This window comes from Rhinoderma darwinii, chromosome 4, assembly GCF_050947455.1.
Source record: "Rhinoderma darwinii isolate aRhiDar2 chromosome 4, aRhiDar2.hap1, whole genome shotgun sequence".
NCBI lineage: Eukaryota > Metazoa > Chordata > Amphibia > Anura > Rhinodermatidae > Rhinoderma > Rhinoderma darwinii.
This window is the reverse complement of record NC_134690.1, coordinates 343,031,810-343,051,276: the sequence shown is the minus strand read 5'-3', so window position 1 is coordinate 343,051,276 and position 19,467 is coordinate 343,031,810. Positions and strand designations below refer to the sequence as shown.

The window sequence follows — 19,467 nt, the reverse complement described above, 5'->3', positions numbered from 1 at the left end:
GTCTAATAAAGGCCCCCAGGCTGCCTGGAGTGAATGCCTGCTAGATCATGCCGCAGGCATGACCTAGCAGATGCCTGTCCGTGTTAAACGGACAGGCAGTAATACACTGCAATACAAAAGTATTGCAGTGTATTATAAATGCGATCGCAGAATCGCATATTATAGTCCCCTAATGGGACTAATAAAAAAGTGAAAAAAAAGTTTAATAAAGTTAATTTTAAAAAAAATGTGAAAAAAATGAAAAACACAGCTTTTCCCCTTACAAACTGCTTTACTATTAAAAAAATAAAATAAAGTTAAAAAGTTACACATATTTGGTATCGCCGCGTCCGTAACGACCCCGACTATAAATGTATTACATTATTTAACCCGCACGGTGAACGCCGTAAAAAAAATAATGAAAAACTATGGAAAAATTGCTGTTTTCTGTGAATACTGACTTTAAAAAAATTTAATAAAAAGTGATCAAAAAGTCGCATCTACTCCAAAATGGTACCAATAAAAACTACAAGTCGTCCCGCAAAAAAAAAGCCCTCATACAACCGCACCGGTGAAAAAATAAAAACGTTACGGCTCTTCAAATATGGAGACACAAAAACAAATCATTTAGAAAAAAAAGCGTTTTTACTGTGTAAAAGTAGTAAAACATACAAAAACTATACAAATTTGGTATCGTTGCAATCGTAACAACCCGCTGAATAAAGTTATTGTGTTATTTATACCACACGGTAAACGGCGTAGATTTAGGACGCAAAAAAGAGTGGCGAAATTTCAGATTTTTTTCTATTCCCCCCCCCCAAAAAAAAGTTAATAAAAGTTAATCAATAAATAATATGTACCTTAAAATGGTGCTATTAAAAAATACAACTTGTCCCGCAAAAAACAAGACCTTATACAGCTGTGTCGACGCAAAAATAAGAAGGTTATAGCTCTTGGAATTCGACGATTGAAAAACGTAAAAAATAGCTTGGTCATTAAGGTCCAAAATAGGCTGGTCATTAAGGGGTTAAAAGACAACCAAGCTCTCGTAGCCTGAGATAAAGACCTTACAAACTAGAAGAACTTAGAGTTTGGTGCCAGAGGAAAGCACCATGAAACTATCTATAGTTGATTTTGTTAATGTTTTTTTTTTAACTTCATCTATTAATATGAACCAGATATAAGTTCTGACTGGGAAATAAGTTACATGTTCTCTACCCACTGTGACCAGACCGTCAGTACGTGAAGGGTAAAAGACAGCAGCATAAGCCAATGAAGCATTGTGACCATCCTTTATTTTGTTGCCACAAATACACATTTAATCTTCAAATTATGAATAGGGAATATTAATGATCTCTGTATGCGATATATACTTTTGAAACTCTATCTTAAGTTATTGAATCCAGTATTGGCATAGGTAGTGTGACGTTAGACTTAAGTCTGGAGGCACTTTATAGCCTGCTGGATGTAATAAGGCGAAATAAATGCGTTGACATAGAAACGATACAATGAACAAAATATCAATCCCGTTTAATCTGAAGTCCTACAGTCCGATGTTCGGCAGAGTATCTTCCCACACCTCTTTCTCTATGTTTTAAGAGATTTTTCTTAGGTTGTATTATGTTTATATTTGCCATGAACTTCTAATGTTCGGCAGATTTAGGACCAGTGTGTAGCAAAATATTATGGGTACCGAAGGTTCAGAATTATTTTATGTTGAAACAGTGTTGTTATTGTACTATATTCATTCTAATCTGCAAGCCATTTCCGTATGTAAACAACGGATGAAAATAAGCAAACCAGGGTGAAGCAATAATGTTTAAATATACTAAACTTACTGCTCTTTCTTACCATCAAAAGTACTATTTCCCATGTGCTTCTTGAAACCACACTCCAGCTCCAGCCAATGTTTTCACAGCCACAAAGATGTTCTCTGTGTGAGCATGGCCCTGCCCTGAGCTGAGCGAGGAGGCTCGTGTTGTCAGTGTACCACTAATCCATGGAAAACCAAACAGAATGGCACAGCTTAATCCTTCACCGAGGTCAGCTTCAGGTGTACCTTGGTCCAGAAGCCTGAGTGCTTGCTGTAAAATGACACAAAAAACATATTTTTCCTGAACTTGCCATACAAAATTTGAAGCTGTTTAATAAAAGAGCACAAGAACCCCCTCTTTATTCGACTTATTGCTGCTGACATCTTGTCATAGTCAAATAATTTATTTTTTTCTTGTATGGTCTTCATATAAACCGTTGTTGACATTCGGACACATCTTCCAAGTGGCTATGAACTAGCTGCTTTGCAAGAAGAAATTGAAGATTAATTACTTTTTTCATCTTCACTCGGCATAGTAACATGGGTCAAACATTTTGCTTTTATTCTACACATACTCGTCTATAAATAATGATTTATTTTTAAGGAACATTTTAACTGATATAGATGTTTCATTTTTCTGTATGGTTAATTAAAGGAGTGTTCCGATCTCAGACAAATATGGTATACCCATAGTATATGCAATAAATGTCTCATAGTTGCGAGTCCCAACTCTGGGACCCACACCTATCTAATAAAACAGAGGTTTTCCCCGTCCCAATCCTGGAAAGATGGGCGCTGGCTGCAGGATTTAGACGGAGAGTCAATTGCAAGGTGGCTGGGATAACTGAAAATAGCCGAGCTTCTGTGGGAGTTATCGAAACTGTGTAGCTCAGCGGGCTCTGCTGTTTCCGTAACCCTGAGGACCTGTGCACAGATTCCCCACCTGTATGCGGCGGCCATCTTACCAGGCGGGGACAGGGTCAGGGGACCTCCGATCTCGAGACAGGGCAGGTCCCAATGTATGCGCTTTGTTTGTATAGAGGGCCCGCTGACGCACTACGCTGCTCCCCACTGTGAGAGCGTCTTAGGCTAGTTTGATCTATGACCCCTGTTGCAATATATGGTTCCACTGAACCTAATTTGCTTGAATATTATTATGGTCACCACATGTATGGGGAACATATTTAGACATTTCAGACCATCTATAGAGCTGCGCTGTGCTCTTCTTTTTTTTTTTTTTTTGCATTGAACTTGAGTTAGTGTATATGTCTATAGTTTGTTGTTTTTTTCACTAAAAAGTCATTGTGCATATCGCACTAGAACGCCTGATATTTTGTGGCAAAACCTGGCAACCATAATAAGGTTCCCATTTTTATCTTTGCTATAGGGCCCCACTCTTCTTTGTACGCCACTGGCATCATAGCTTCCATTTATAATGGAGCCATGACTGCTTTGACGGATATGTTTTCCAAGAGATTCTAACTTTTTAATGGGGTTGTTTGAGGTTTTGGTAATTTTGACAGCAAGAATAGGATTGGTATAAGAAATTGCTCAGTGCAAAAAGACTGCTCATTAAAGGAGATAAGAGCTGATTTTTGCCTGGGTAAGTCGCAAACCAGTCAGAAATTTCCCATACAATAACCGCTGCAGGGAAAATCTAGTATTATATGGCTTAAAATCACCAGATCGCAAGGCATTTTCTCAGAGTATCTCTCCATTTTGGCTCATAGAGGGTGTCCCAAGCAGGGACCACCCTCTACGACATCCATATGCCCTAAGGCGGGATTCACACGAGGTCGTTCCCGAGCCCGAGTGTCGGCCGGTAAAATCGGCCATTTTGCCCGGCCGGTTTGCATTAAGTTTTGCATCCGTGCCGGGCCGGGCAGATCCGGACAGTGACATCAGCGGCAACTCCTGAAGGGGAATCCCCATGTGTTCGGGGATTCCGCTTCAGGAGTTTCCCCTGATGTCACTGCCCAGATATGGACAGAGACATCAAGCGCTCTGTCAAGGAGCGGAATCCCCGAAAACACGGGGATTCCGCTCCTTCAAGGAGCTAAAGTGCGGCTAGCACATAGCAGAGCGGGGAGATACCTGCTATAGCGGCGTCGCTACAGTAGTAGCAGCCGCAGCAGCAGCTGCAGCTGCTAGCGGTGCCATCGAAGGTGTCGCCGGGCCAGGGTGCTTTTCAAGCAGGGGAAGGGAGCCAGCGCAGCGCTCCCTTCCACCTGCTGTACACCCCGGCCCTGCCACACAGTGTACAGCGATGCCATTCGTCAGAATGGCATCAACTCCTCCTCCTCACATGCACTCTGCGCTGTGAGGAGGAGGAGATAGAGCGCAAGCTCCGGAAAACCCGGCCATCACTCGGGACACATCCCGGTGATGGCCGTGTATTACCCGGCCCCATAGACTTCTATGGGGGCCGGGTACCCGGGCGAAGATAGAGCATGTCCTATTTTTTGACGGCCGGTTTTCCCGGCCGTCAAAAAATCGGTCATGTGAATAGCCCCATTAGGGGTCTATTATTCCTAATGCAGCCGGGTGCCGGCCGATTTATGAACGGCCGGGAAACCCTGCCGTGTGAATGAGGCCTAATAGGGCATAAGGACAGGGGATTTCTTTGAGACTACCGCTCTAACTTATTAATGTATGTTCAAATGCTGCAGATTTGTTACAGAACGGTTTCTTATGGAACAGCCTGCAACAAATCTACCAGATTTGAACATAACTGTTAAGACCTGTGTTAGCCCTTTGATGCCAAATTAACCCTTGAACAAAAAAAACATTTTTATTTAAAAATCTAAAAAAGCAATGTTGTGGATGTTCTACACTTAGATGTTTTTCATGACCAATAATAGTAAGAAAACATATGACTTCCACCAGTGTTGAGACCACCCTAGAAGTCCTACACAGATCTTCCTTGCAGATGAGATGGAAGTCTTTCACTATTAAATCATCCCTCATTAACCCCTCAAGCCACCATCACTGTAACTAATGGTTTTGCTGATGATAAGTCATGGTGATCATGCAGACACAGGATCGGTGTCCAAGTGATTACAGCGGGAGTCCGGCATTGACTCACAGCCGGGCTCCTGCTGCAACGAGCGAGATTGAATATAACGCTGATCCTGGCTATTTAACCCCTTAAATGCCGCAGTCACTATTGACCGTGGATTTTAAGTGATTTGACAGGGGGAGGGGACTCCTTTTGTCACTCATCATTGCCATGGCGGCCACGGCCTGTCAGTTTTACGTTGACCGGCAATAATGCTTCGGTATACTAAATATATAAATATCAGAATGCAGCGACGCAAAAATAAAACAGAATTCCTGAAGGCCTTAACGCCAAAATAGGCTTGGTACTTAAGGGGTTAAAATGATCTGGATCTTCTTATTTTACAGGTGATGAAGCATTTAAATTTATAAAAATATATTTTTAATTGGAAAAGAGCGGGGCTGATTTGGAAGCTATCGTTTTAAGTAGTTCTACATATAGTAAGTAGAAACCTAATCTAACTAGTTCAGCATTGACTTCCTGTCATAAAGACTAATCCTTTAAATCTAATCGTTGTATGTCTTCACAAGCATCGACTTTCATTTACACAGTCATATATCTCTGTAGGTAAATGTGTTTCCAATAAGAGTAAACCTAATTGGAGCCATAGAAATGATTACATTTGTCATTTCCCTTTGAAGCCCTGTTTCCTCTTCTGAAAGGTTTAGGTTAAATGTAGATGAAGTCATTTTGAGCAGTAACAGTGTAAAATTGGGATTTTTCATAAAGACATGGACCCTGAGTAAGAACATACACATACATGTTTTTGGAGAGCATAATTTACATTATTGTTTTGGTCTAAATTACATTTGGGTTTCATTAAAATGTAGAGATGATGATTTAGGTATAATTAACTTCTGGAGTGAATTACTGTTCAGACACAAGTATGTCCAACATTACTAAATTGTGTGGGAATTGGAGAACTCCTTTTGACAAAGGCTTTTTAGATGGAAAACACAAATAGAAATAGGAAATAAATAATGCACATGCATAATCTATGCGCACTAAGCAGAGATGGAAAAGACGAGACAATTTAGCTTTCATTCATGGGCTGAACTGGTTCTAGTGTGTACAGTATCTGAGCTTTTGCACTGTATTTTATTTTTATTGTTCATTTGCTTTCTAAATGCGAACTTAAGCAACTTTTTAAATAGCCGTCATTAAAAGTGAACCTACCGTTTTGCTGCCTCAGTGTCTGTGCAGCTCCTGTAAATAACTGACTACTGCTGCTTCTAAGGCCCCTTTACATCAAGTTTTTTTTCCTTCCGTCTGAGGTATACGTCGGATTTCCGACATATACCACCTACGAAAGACTCAAATGTATCCCTCTGTTTAGGTAGTCCCGGACCAGAGCAGTGGTAGCACTCTGGACAGAGACTCCAGTCTTAGGTAAGCTTTTTACAACCCTGTCCATAGACAGTAGTGTCAGGAACTTCCCCAGGGCTGGAAGCCCGCCCGGGCAGAGCTCTACCTAATGCTCTTCGTAAAACTCCAGCCCTGGGGAAACTCCCTGACGTACGGATGTAGCGATCTTTAACTTGATTCTGATAACTTGCTGCATCGTGATATCACACAACAAAAGCCATTGAAAAGTAATTGCAAAAGTCAAGATCTAGCCATTGTTTATTTAATGCTTTAAAAGTCAAGGTAAAGACGGCTACATCTGTATACATTTAACGTATACCTGTGATGGATGCCATACAGTGGCATCTGTCACCCATATGCTACCATGTTAAATAAACCATAAACCATGTGGAATACTTTTTTTGCAGAATCCCACAGGATGGAATTGCGTTGTCTACAATGCTATTCCATCTTTCAAAAAAAATAAAAATGGGTATAAGATGTATACCAGCCTGAAGAAGGCCAAAAGGATACTGTCAGGCTAATGCAGCCCTACGGATACATTTAGCGTGTAAGTCAGGGGGCTTTCATGATGTACACACTAAATGTAGGGCATAAACATGATGTGAAGAGGGCCTAACTCAAATCCGTCAGTCCACTTCTCCTGACAGGCTCACATAATCAGGTTGTACATGGCAGATCAGAGAGTGGAGAGGGGGGAAAGTCTTCAGCGGGAATGACCCAGGCTAGTGCAGAGAGAAAGCTGTGCTAATACATGAGAGCTAGTGAAGGCAACAGCATCCTGGACACACAGATCTCACATCCAGTATGTATTAGTGGGAGGGACACAACCACAGGAGAAAAGTCTGAAACTAGAGCAGTTTACAAACCAAATATCAAGATGGTCTAAAATAAATGAACGAATGAAGATTGCAGCCTAAAACTTAATGCAACTTTTTTTTTACCTCCGGGTAACCACTAACGTACATAAAAATATTTTTTTTCCATTTTAAAGATTTCCATAGCCTTTAATTTCTATAGCTAAAATTAACGCACAATTCTACTTAAATCCTAAAAATGACCTAGAGTTAGACTCTCTATCCTACTCTCTCTCATTCCTAAGTCATACTTACAGGGGTATAGGAAGCACAGATCTGGACTGCCATATGCAGGATCCTTGCACTAAATGATTGTGAATAATTTCCTTCTCAATCCTGATTTTTTTTTTTTTTTTTTTCTTTTTTTTTAAAAGAGCGATGTTTTTTTTTTTTCTTCTTACTTGCAATTCAGGAGTGCAATCCGTGGCAACATCTGCATGTAAAACAGTTCCTCTTGTATGTCACATTTGGTAGTTGTCCATTTGAAAGAATTAGTTTTTTGCTTTTATTTCACTGCGATTGCTATGGTCCTCCGCCAGGTCTTGTATTGTTTGGCAGCGCACTGACATGTCATGCATGTGACCGCAGCAGGCCATTGCTCTCTGCAGTGGTGATGTGCAGTCTAAACTGACAGCACTGCAACAACTAATGATTGCCTGCCTCGGTCACATATGGACACAACTAAACAAGCCCTGGCTTAAGACCAAAGCAATAGCGGAGGTGACATGGTGCAGGATTTAGCTCCAGGAACAGTGTCACCAAAATTTATTTTTTTTATATCAGTTTTATGTTAGGGTTTTATTAAAAACGTTTATATGTGTTTGTGTGTTACTTTTTTCTATTTTTACACTTTTTCTTCCCTATGGGGGCTGCCATTTTTTTTTCCATTTCTGTATGTGTCGATTAACGACACATACAGACATGGAATACGGCAGCTCCAGTCCCATAGGGACTGCGAACGGGGCCCGTTCCATCCACTATGGTGTACGCCGTGTGTGTGGGAACGGCGCATGCGCCGCTCCCACACAGTCCGATTTGAAATGCGCGCCGTCCGGCGCCATTTTCCTGTGGACCGGAAGTCGCGGCCGGGCAGTAAGATTACTACTTCCGGTCGCGGCTTCCGGACTTGTGTACATGGAGCAGCGGCAGCAGACGGAGCGGACGGACCGGAGGGAGCGGCGGCGACTGGAGCAGGTAAGTGATTTCTATGTATGTTCGTGTTTCAGTGTGTTTTACTAGTGTATGTAAACCTTCTACACTGTGTGTTAGCTCAAAAAATGGCGCCACACAGTGTAGGAGGTTAGACCGTTCAAACCCCTCGTTTCTCCCGGCACTAGCCAGGATAAAGGAGGGGGGGATTCTGAGAGCTCACTAGAGCGAGGGATTTTTTCCCAATTTTGCAGCATAAAGCAATGTGGTTGCTTTACCACATGCAATGCTGCAATTTTGGGAATTGCTCCATCTAGTGACCAGTGCTGGGAAATATTATAAATTGAATCCAATTTATAATATTTCCTGACTCGTGAAAAAAATAAAAAAAATTAGAACAATGTTTAATCACCTATACACTAATTGTTTAACTAAAAAAAAAAAACATGTTTTGCTGGCAACACATTCCCTTTGACCAGGCCTCAAAAGGTCTTAATGACCATCTACATTTTTTCCGTTTTTACCTCTGCATTTCAGCAGCTATAACATTTTTTTTTTTTCATTGACGAGGCCGTATGAGGCCCTGTTTTATGCGGGAGAAATGGTAGTATTTTTTTTTTTCGTAGTTTAAGGATGGAAAAAAATATTTTTATAGCCTGAATATAAGAAAAAAAGATTTTTTTTTATCCCTTTCACGTTTTACACAAAATAACCTGTTAGATTAATTCTTCAGGTTCTTATGGTCGTTTAGATATGTAACGTGTAGGTTTTAGGTTTTTATTTAGTGTAGAGGCAATAAAATATATTTTATGCAAAGTGATAAGTTTTTTTTTGGACTTAGTTTTTTTATTTGTTTTTTTTTTAATCCCATTAAGGGATAACTTTATTTATAACTTTATTTTTTACTTAGTATAATGTATTAGCATGCTCCTATATGCTAATACATTATACTGTGTCACTATGATACATGCTGCTGTTGGGGCAGCACATAGTGGGCCCAAACAGCAGGCAAACGGAACAGACAGCCCTGGGGTCCTTTGTAGGTCCCCAGGGCTGACTGCAGAGGGATTCCCCGGTGTTTAATCGAGATCAGAGTGGGGAGTTACCTTTTGATCTTGCCACGGTCACGGACCGCGGCAATCAAAGGGGTAAACAGCTGGGGTCCGAATGTTTTCCGATCCCAGCTGTATTCAGCAGGCTCCTCTAAGTTCAGGAGGTGTTCGTTACAGCTCCTGCTTAGAGGATGACCGCTCACAGGAGCGCTCGTCAGCCTAATTTACAACGACGCCAAGAGACATCGCTGTAGACTTAGGACATGCACCGCCTCCCGTCAAAAGACGGTGGGCGGTCGTTAAGGTGTTAAAAGGTGAGTGTATTACAGTTTCATGGTTTTACAGATAAGGAGCTGAATTACAGTTTTGTTTGAGAAGTTGAAAAACACTTTTGAGCTCTCTACATGTATATATATTTTTTTAAAGGAAGTCTGTCACCAGAATGTCCATATTAAACTAGTAACAGTATTGTAGAGGAGACTAACCTGTTTCTAGCGTTTATTTTCAATTTCTGCTTACTGCCTCCTTTGTAGAGAAATCTGTTTTATTAACTTTATGCTAATGAGCATTTAGGTACAGTGAGGGCGTCACCGTTGCCCCTAAATGTTTAATATGGACATTCTGGTGACAGACTCCCTTTAAACAATTATACTAAATAAATCAATTTCCATTAAAAAAAAATATAGGCGCTTGAACTAGAATAAAGAGAAAAAGAGGATGTGTGGGACGAAAGAGCACAGGCAAACCAAAGCCATGTTTAATGTACACACGGAAAATTCCCTTATAACAATATTATTTTTTGTGATTATGTATTATATCACTGACTTGCAGATGCTTTCCTGTATAACGGAGTCCTGTAGGCACTTGCCCTCTTTGTTCCGGATCATGGACAGTTTTCTCTATAAATATTACGATCTGGGGAGTCATTGTTTCACATTAAAACACTGGTCTATTTTTCTATTTAGTGGCATTTAAAAAATACACAAGCACATCAAACATTACAGAAAAATGTTAAATCCCAGCTGTGACTACTCATGTTACAGGTATCCACCAAATTCCAGCACTCGTACAGCAAAAACTTTCTGTGGATTTTGGATGGATTATGCAGTTATTATGTATAGTAAGAGTTCAAGATTTGGTATTACAAACTTGTTTTGCATATAATACTATATTTATTTGATCATGAGGATATTATCCACTTAAAAAAAGCAAGATACTTTTATGGTTTGCGCTTGAGGCACAGATAGATTAACCCCTTTTTGGCCTTTTCTGACAGCGTCATTTTTCAAATCTGACGTGTCAATTTATGTAGAAATAACTTTGTAAGGGCTTGTTCACACGTTGCTGAATTGCTGCGTTTTTTCGTCTGGAATTGCGGACGGGAAAAACGCAGCAGAATACAGTAGCAGCAAAGTGGATGAGATTGAACAAATCTCATCCACACGCTGCGAAAAACGCTCCGAAATTGACCTGTGCTGCGGAAATTTATTCCGTAGCATGTCAATTGTATTTGCGTAAAAGCAGTTTATTTGTTGCGAGAATTCTCCATTGAATTCAAAGGGGAGCTAAATCCCGCAACAAATAGCAGTTGTTGCGTTTTTTGCGGCACGTTCGCAGCGATGCCGCCGCAAAAAACGCAACTCAGAAAAAAAAAAAGCCTGATGCTTACCCAGAAGTCTGTGTTCCTCCCTCCAGCGTGACCTCCTGGGATGGCGATTCATCCCATGTGGCCGTTGCAGCCAATCACAGGCTGTAGCGGCGGTCACCTGGGGTGATTCTTCATCCCAGGTGACCGCCGCTGCAGCCACTCACAGGCTGCAGCGGTCTCCTGGGATGAGACGTGATCCCAGGAGGCCAGCCTGCTAGTGCTGCAGTTTTCCGCATTGGCCAGGCGAATAACTGACCCACGGTTTAGTTCAGTTTTTCGCCCGGAATTCCCTGTGGCACACAGGACGGATACGCTGCGTGCTTTTACGCAGCGTATCCGTCCTGTGTGAACTCAGCCTGTCTTACTTATCCAAGTGATTCTGAGATTGTTCCTTCTTTAAACATTGTAATATATGTTAATGGTAAATTTATGTTTATTTGTGAAAAACACCAAATGTATCAAAGATTTAGATTTTGGAGCACAGATTTTGCTGAATTAGTCTCTGAGAACATTGTTGCGGTTGCAGAGTCCTTGAGGTACCAGTTCAGAGGAACCCCCCGGGAAACTACACCACTTAAGGCATTCATTTAGGGTTCTAGTTGGCGTTTTAACTCCTAGGTGTTTTATATGTTTTATTAGAATTTGGCTGTGAAAATTGAAAATGTATATTTTTCCAATAATATGTAGTTCCAATTTTTTCATTTTCACATAATAGAAAAAGGAAGAAAAACACCACACAATTTGTTATGCAAATTGTCCTGAGTACAGTAATACCTCATATGTGGCAGTAAACTGCTGTTTGGGCACATGATGGGGCTAAAAAGGGTAGGAGGGCCATTTGGTTTCAACTGTGTTTTTATTGAAAATTTTAAAAATATACATATGGCTTAGAGCTGCATGGGGGGGGCCATGCAATTCACATGCCAAAACAGTAAATTTCAATAGACAAACAAGACATCAGGGAGAAGACACAGGGGATTAAAAGGGGGGGGGAGGGATAGTCTGAGCTCAACCAACGACCTAATCTAGAGATTCCTGTATCCAATACTTGTCCCACGGGTGCCACACCACTTTGAACTTGTCCAGTTCATTGTCATTCTTTTTGATGTAAGGTATACTGCTTTGCTATTTGCATTGGTTACTTCAGTATAAATATCTTGCTGAACCTGTTGTTTAGAATCTGCAATAAAAAGCAATGCATATAAACTTTTATAATCGATATTTTCATTCAGTATTGATCGCTAACTAGATCTACATATCCTTGTACAGATGAAGAAGATGATGAAGGCACATCATATTCAAGCAATCAAGCCCCTGAGAGGTCATCATCCACATACCAACCGGGAAACATGCCAACTTCAAACTACACTGGAATCCAGATTCCGCCTGGGGCACATGCTCCAGCTAACACACCGGCAGAAGTCCCTCATGGTACTGGTAAGAAACTTTTTAAAATACTGGGCACACAGTTTTTTTGGTAGCTGCTGAGTTGTAAAGCTTTAGGCAAAACGAAAGGCAAAACACAAAGATTAGATCCCTATTTCAGTACAACCTAGGGCTGGAAATTATGACCTAAATCAAAATCACGATTAATTGAACATGTAACCTCGATTACGATTATTGAACTAGTGTTTAGGCCACACCCCTTCTTGCATGACACGCCCCTATTTGCATGCTATGCCATTGAATTCATATTTATCCCCTGAGCCTGCTGTATACTACTAGTATATAATATACCCCCTGAGTCTGCTGTATGCTACTAGTATACAGAAGGTTTAGAGCCAGGGGGTATACAAACAGCATATATATTATACAGCAGGCAGGCTCATGGTGTATATATTATATACAATAGTATACCATTCCACTAACACTTGGCTGAGGCATCTCAAAGTCGGGTTCATCCTGACTAGTTTGTTCTAAGGCCTCATGCACACGACCGTAGCCGTGTGCACGGCCGTGATTTTCGGGTCGGCCGGCTGCGGACTGTCGGCCACAGGCCGCCCGCAAATCGTGGGACATGCACATGGCCATAGTTTTTGCGGTCCGTGCACGGCCCGGGAGCCCGGACCGCAGAAAGAACGGGCATGTCTTATTACGGCCCGGATCTGCGGTCCGGGCTCCCGGGCCGTGCACGGACCGCAAAAACTACGGTCGTGTGCACGGCCCCATAGAAAAGAATGGGGCCGCAATTCTCCCGTGGATTTTCGGGGGAATTGCGGCCGCAAAAACACGGTCGTGTGCATGAGGCCTTAATCTTCGAGGTCCTTCTACCCAGCTTCTTTTCAGCATCAAGAAAAGTACACAAACATTGAAGAGTAGCAATTTATAAGGGAGGGATAACATACTGTATGTCGCCAGAGGTGTTCATGCCGTGCTCGGTGTACAATGTCAGCTGCCTCTCTGCTACCGTCACCGCTCAACCCTCCCCCCCCCGAACAGTCCCCATACTTTCTGCCTTGTTCCATCAGCTTCCTCTCTGATGCGGTCGCCTCTCACCCCCTCCCCACCCCCCCTGGACGGTCCCCATGCTTTTTGCTTGGTTTTGTAAACAAAGCTGAAAGCATGGGGACCGGCGACGGCAGCAGAAAAGAAGCTGACGGAACAAAGCAGAAATTATGGGGACTATCCGCGGGATGAGCGGCTACGGCTGACCAAAATAAAGTGGGCTAACTGTAAATAGTGCGGCGACGGCACTGTGCCGGGGGTGGGGACCACTCTTGGCCCAGGCAGGGCCCTCTGGCTGATTTGGTGGGTCTGCTTGAGCCCCAGCAGCCAGCCTGAACGTGCTGTAACTGATAATCCCTGCACTCCAGGCAGCTATAGCTTTTGGCGTTCTGGAGGAGTAGCGTCGATGCCGTCACATTGAGCCTGCTCTGCCATTGGCTATCCCAAACTCGGTAACTGTATGCTATCCAATCTGAATCGCTGATATCTTAATCAAATAGTGATTCTAATTGGATAGCATACAGTTACTGACGGCAGAGGCTGGGCTAAATGTAATAACCGAACAGAGAAAACCGAAATGCGAAGATGACGTCCGTTATCTGTGCTGATTTTCGGTTATTTTTCGATTAATTGCCCAGCCCTAGTACAACCAAATCGAAACCTTAAACTAGTCACTAAGAGTCAAGATTAATAACTTTGTAAAATAATGTTTCCCTTGTTTATTTCAATACCGTACTTTATTGTAATGTATTAGCTATTTTATGGGTATGCCCAATGTATTGGGCTTCTGTCCATTTTAGCATAAGTGAACTGAGCGTGGGAGTACTGCAAATGATAAATAATGGATGGTTTATTGAAGCACCTCTCCTCTCTACAAGATTCTGCTGTCCTGGAGACTATGGACTGCTGCTATACGGTACCTGACGGACAAGGTTAAAGCTGACAACCAAAAAGGACTGTATATATAGGAGTATGACGAAGGTTCGAGATTCCGTGTGTGAACGCAACCATTGACGCATCTTGCTATAGATGCATGCCTTGAGTTTTTGTAGTTCAATAATTTAAAGAGGAAAATCACTTTCTGTTAAAAGGGACTACCAACGATAAGCTACGTGATAACCTAGCCCCCCCCCCCCCAGCGTTCAGTTGTTTTCTGTGTGGGAACCCAGAAGTAAGCGTTAAAGGCTATGTACACCTTTTGAAAGAAAAAAATATCTATCAGTGTGATTAGTGCAACTTTGCAATTATATTTTACAGGTTTCAGTGCTAGATACAGCTCCTCTGTATATTAACCCCTTCAGGACCCAGCCTGTTTTGGCCTTCAGGACCCAGCCAATTTTTTTAAATCTGATGTGTTACTTTATGTGGTAATAACGTTGGAATGCTTTTACCTATCCAAGCGATTCTGAGATTGTTTTCTCGTGACATGTTGTACTTTATGTTACTGAAAAAATGTTGTCGATAATTTTGGTATTTATTTCTGAAAAAAACCACAATTTAGAAAAAATTAGCAAAAATTAGAATTTTTCTAAATTTAAACGTATCTGCTTGTAAAACAGATAGTAATACCACACAAAATAGTTACTAGTTAACATTTCCCATATGTCTACTTTATATTTGCATCGTTTTTTACAAGGCTTAGAACTTTAGCAGCAATTTCTCATATTTTAAAGAAAATTTCAAAAGGCTATTTTTTCAGGGACCAGTTCAGATCTGAAGTGGCTTTGAGGGCCTTATATATTAGAAAATCCCCAGAAGTCACCCCATTTTGAAAACTGCACCCCTCAAGGTATTCGAATCAGCATTCACAAAGTGTTTTAACCCTTTAGGCGTTTCACAGGAATTAAAGCAAAGTAGAGGTGAAATTTACAAATTTTATTTTTTTTGCCGAAATTCATTTCTAATACATTTTTTTTTGTAACACAGAAGGTTTTACCAGAGAAATGCAACTCAATATTTATTGCCCAGATTCTGCAGTTTTTAGAAATATCCCACATGTGGCCCTAGTGTGATAAAGGACTGAAGCACTGGCCTCAGAAGCAAGGGAGCACCCAGTGGATTTTGGACCTCCTTTTTTTTAGAACATATTTTAGGCACCTTGTCCGGTTTGAAGAGGTCTTGTGGTGCCAAAACAGTGGAAACACCCCAAATGTGACCCCATTTTGGAAACTACACCCCTCAAGGAATTTATCTAGGTGTATAGTTAGCATTTTGACCGCACAGGTTTTTCGCTAAATTTATCAGAATTAGTCTGTAAAAATTTAAATCTACTTTTTTCTGAAAAAACATAGAAATTTTTAATATTTACAAGAGATAATAAAGAAAATGCACCCCAACATATGTAAAGCAATGTCTCCCGATTACGGCAATATCCCATATGTGGTAATAAACTGCTGATTGGACCCACAGCAAGGCTCAGAAGGGAAGGAGCGCCATTTGGATTTTGGAGCATGGATTTTGCTGGATTGGTTTTCGGTTCCATGTCGCGTTTGCAACACCCTGGAGGGACCAAAACAGGGGAAACCCTCCAAAAGTGACCACATTTTGGAAACTACACCTCAAGGAATTTTTCTAGGTTTATAGTGAGCATTTAGACTCCACGGGTCTTTTGCAGAATTTATTAGAATTAGGCGGAGAAAATTAATATCACAATTTTTTTCCACTAAAATGTTGCTGTAAAGCTATTTCTCCCGGGTACGGAAATACGCCACATGTGGTCATACATTTTTTTCATTAGAAATGAATTAACCCTTTCAGGACTGATCAATTTTTTTGCTTTCTTATTTTTGTTTTTCACTACCCGCCTTCCAAGAGCCATAACTTTTTTCTTTTTCCGTCAGTAGAGTGATGTGAGGGCTTATTTCTTGCGGGATGAATTGTAGTTTCTATTGATACCATTTAAAGTGCCATAAAAAGTACTGGGAAAATGAAAAAAAATAGGAAAATATAGGAAAAAAATCGGATTCCATTTTTTTGGGGTTTTCGTTTTTACAGCTTTCGCCGTGCGGTGAAAACGACAGCGATTTTGGCAGTTTAAATTATTTACGTTTTTTACGGTGTTCACCGTGCGAGTTAAATAATGGTATATTGTAATAGTTCGGCCTTTTACGGACGTAGCGATATCAATTCTGTTTATTTTTTTACATTACTTTTGAAGAAAAATGGGAAATGTTAAATACTTTTCAAAAAAGACAAAAGTATAATAGGTATGATACCTTTTGAAGAAAAATGGGAAAAGGTTTTTTTTTTAACTTTAAACTTTTTTCTTTCTCACTACTAATAACTTTAATTCTGCTACACGTTTTAGTCCCCTTAGGGGACTTGTACCAGCGATCATTGGATCCGTGGGTACAATATGCTGCAATACTAATGTATCATCGTGTGGGAAAGATAACATTATAGTTTTATAGTTGGGGTCGTTACGAACGCGGTGATACCAGATATGTGTACTTTTTTTAACGTGTTCATTTTTTTCCTATAATAAAAAGACTTATTATAGGAAAAAAATGCAGTGTTTGTTTAATTTTTTTAAAACATTTTTATTATCATTTTTTTTACTTTTTTCACTTGTCCCACTAGGGGACACTTAGACTTGCAGCTTTGATCGCTGCTAGAGTACATTACAATAGACAGTGTAATGTACTCTAACTGTCATTGTGACGTGACAGTAACACTGACAGGAAGCCTCGGAGGACCGGCTGGAGGCTGCTCCACCGAGGCTTCTGTACATGGCAACCTGGAGGTCATTGTCTGACCTCCGATTGCCATGACAAGCATCGGTAGCCCCCACAATCACTTCGTGGGGGCTGCCAATGTGCTTCAAACCACTTAAATGCATTTATGGGGTTAATTGCCGAAATCAGCGGCGATGGTCCGCTGACCGGCAAGGCTGGAGTGTCAGCTGTCGGGGACAGCTGTCCTCCCGGTTCCCGTTAGGACAGTGTGCGCCGGGAACTACTATTCCGCAATAGTACGTCTGGATGCGGGAACTAACCCCTCTGCAGGACGTACTATTGCGGAGCAGCGCGTGAAGAGGTTAATAAAATAAAATAAACACAGCACTCCACAAATCCAAGAAATCAGGCCATGTGCTCGTCACCAGGGGATGAATCAATTCCCCTTCTTTTTAGATAGAAAACCGCATAGAACGTAGTAACGGCACCAGGACTCCAAGACATATGAAAAACAGGGTGGATTTATTCACCTCAAGACACAGCAACGTTACGGTTCAACAGGAGCCTTTCATGTTGAACCGAAACGTTGCTGTGTCTTGAGGTGAATAAATCCACCCTGGTTTTCATCTGTCTTGGAGTCCTGGTGCCGTTACTACGTTCTATGCTGTTTTCTATATCTATATATATATATATATATATATATATATATATGTATGTATGTATGTATGTACGTACGTACGTGTATGTATGTACGTACGTACGTACATTTTCAAAGTTGTACATTGCCTTTTAGTTTCCTTGCACCACCACTGTGAAAATGAAAGACAGTTCTCATTGAAATTGAAAGGCTGTGCATGTGATTCATGGACAGGTCGTCCAGAGCAAGGAACTATCTTTGTGGCTACTCTCTGCTCTGCCTAATAGATGAGGGTCCTGAACTCAATTCCATAATGGAGCATTTGATCATGTATTTTCTAAACCCAAAAAAAATCTTCAATGCAGTTTTGTAGTATCCGCGTGGAAGAAGATATTCATTTTATAAAGGACATCTGCATTTCATCCTGTATGTTTATGAGAACCATTATCCCATATAACACCATATCTTCATATATCAAAGCGGGATTGGTTTACATTTCTGTTAATATTTATCAGCTTTTTTCCTTTCCTGGAATTATCTTCTCTTGTCAGTAGTCTTCAATGTAAAGAAAAGGTAGGCGTTCTTGTTGAAGGATTTGTTAACTGCTGATGTTTTCTTGTAGTGAATGGGACGAATGAATGTTTCATCTTTCACAAATGATTATAGATGTTTAAGATGAACAGTTTTATATTTGATTCCCATTTCTTTATAACTACTTTTCACGACGGTCATTATGGGAACTTATGCCACATTGCTGCCTTTTCATGGCACGGTCATAAACCCAGGACTGTCTAAAAACAGCCGGGCTCCTGCTTGAACAGCCAGGATCAGAGTCTCCTTCGATCCCGGCCATTTAACCCCTTAAATGCCACGGTCAATAGTGACTGCTTCATCTAAGTTGTTTCAGAAGGAGGTGGCTACGTTTGTCACCAAATCAGTTCCCCTGCAATGCAATCGCGGGGGATCATGGTTACTATTAATATAAAATAGTAACCCACATGGTGAACGCTGTAAAAAAAATAACAAAAAATGCTAAAAAAACAATGCCAGAATTGTTGTTTTCTGTTAATCCCACCTTCTAAAAAGCCCAATATAAAAAGTTCTATGTACCCCAAAATAGTACCAATAAAAGCTAAAACTTGTGATGCTAAAAAATAAGCTCTCATACAGCAACGTTGGCAGAAAAATAAAAACGTTATGCCTTTTTAGAATATTTCGACACAAAAACAAATACTTAGAGGCTCTGTCACCAGATTATAAGTGCTCTATCTCCTATAATCTGATCGGTGCTGTAATGTAGATAACAGCAGTGGTTTTTGTTTTGGAAAAACAATCATTTTTGAGCAAGTTATGAACAATTTTAGATTTATGCTAATTCGTTTATAATTCCCAACAGGGCATTTTTTTACTTTTGACCAAGCGCGAGATCACGCTGTGCTGTGTGAGTAAGTCACACAGAAACTTTACTGAAGTATCAGGAGTGTGAATAGACATCGCATCCTGGCTGGAGGTGAGATCTATTCACTCTCAAGACACTTCAGTAAAGTTAATGTGGGTGTATGTGACAGCATAGCGCGATCTCGCGAGATCATGCTGTGCTGAGTACAAATGGACTCTTTACAACGCCCACTTAGACAAAAGTTAAAAACCGCCCAGTCGGGCATTAAGAAACTAATTGGCATAAATCTAAAATTGTTCATAACTTGCTAAAAAATGATAATTTTTCAAAATAAAAACCACCGATCTCTACATTACAGCGCCATTCAGATTAGGTAGGATAATAGGGCATT

The 19,467-nt window shown here is 40.8% G+C and overlaps 1 protein-coding gene across 2 annotated transcripts in view; it reads left to right on the top strand.

Moving 5' to 3' along the window:
• Positions 1-19,467, top strand: part of VTA1 (vesicle trafficking 1) — a 194,580-nt gene that overhangs the window by 152,842 nt on the left and 22,271 nt on the right. For both annotated transcript variants that reach the window (XM_075862885.1, XM_075862886.1), the window contains exon 6: positions 12,191-12,358. In XM_075862885.1, the coding sequence (XP_075719000.1) occupies positions 12,191-12,358 (168 nt within the window). The remainder of the gene's footprint in view (positions 1-12,190; positions 12,359-19,467) is intronic.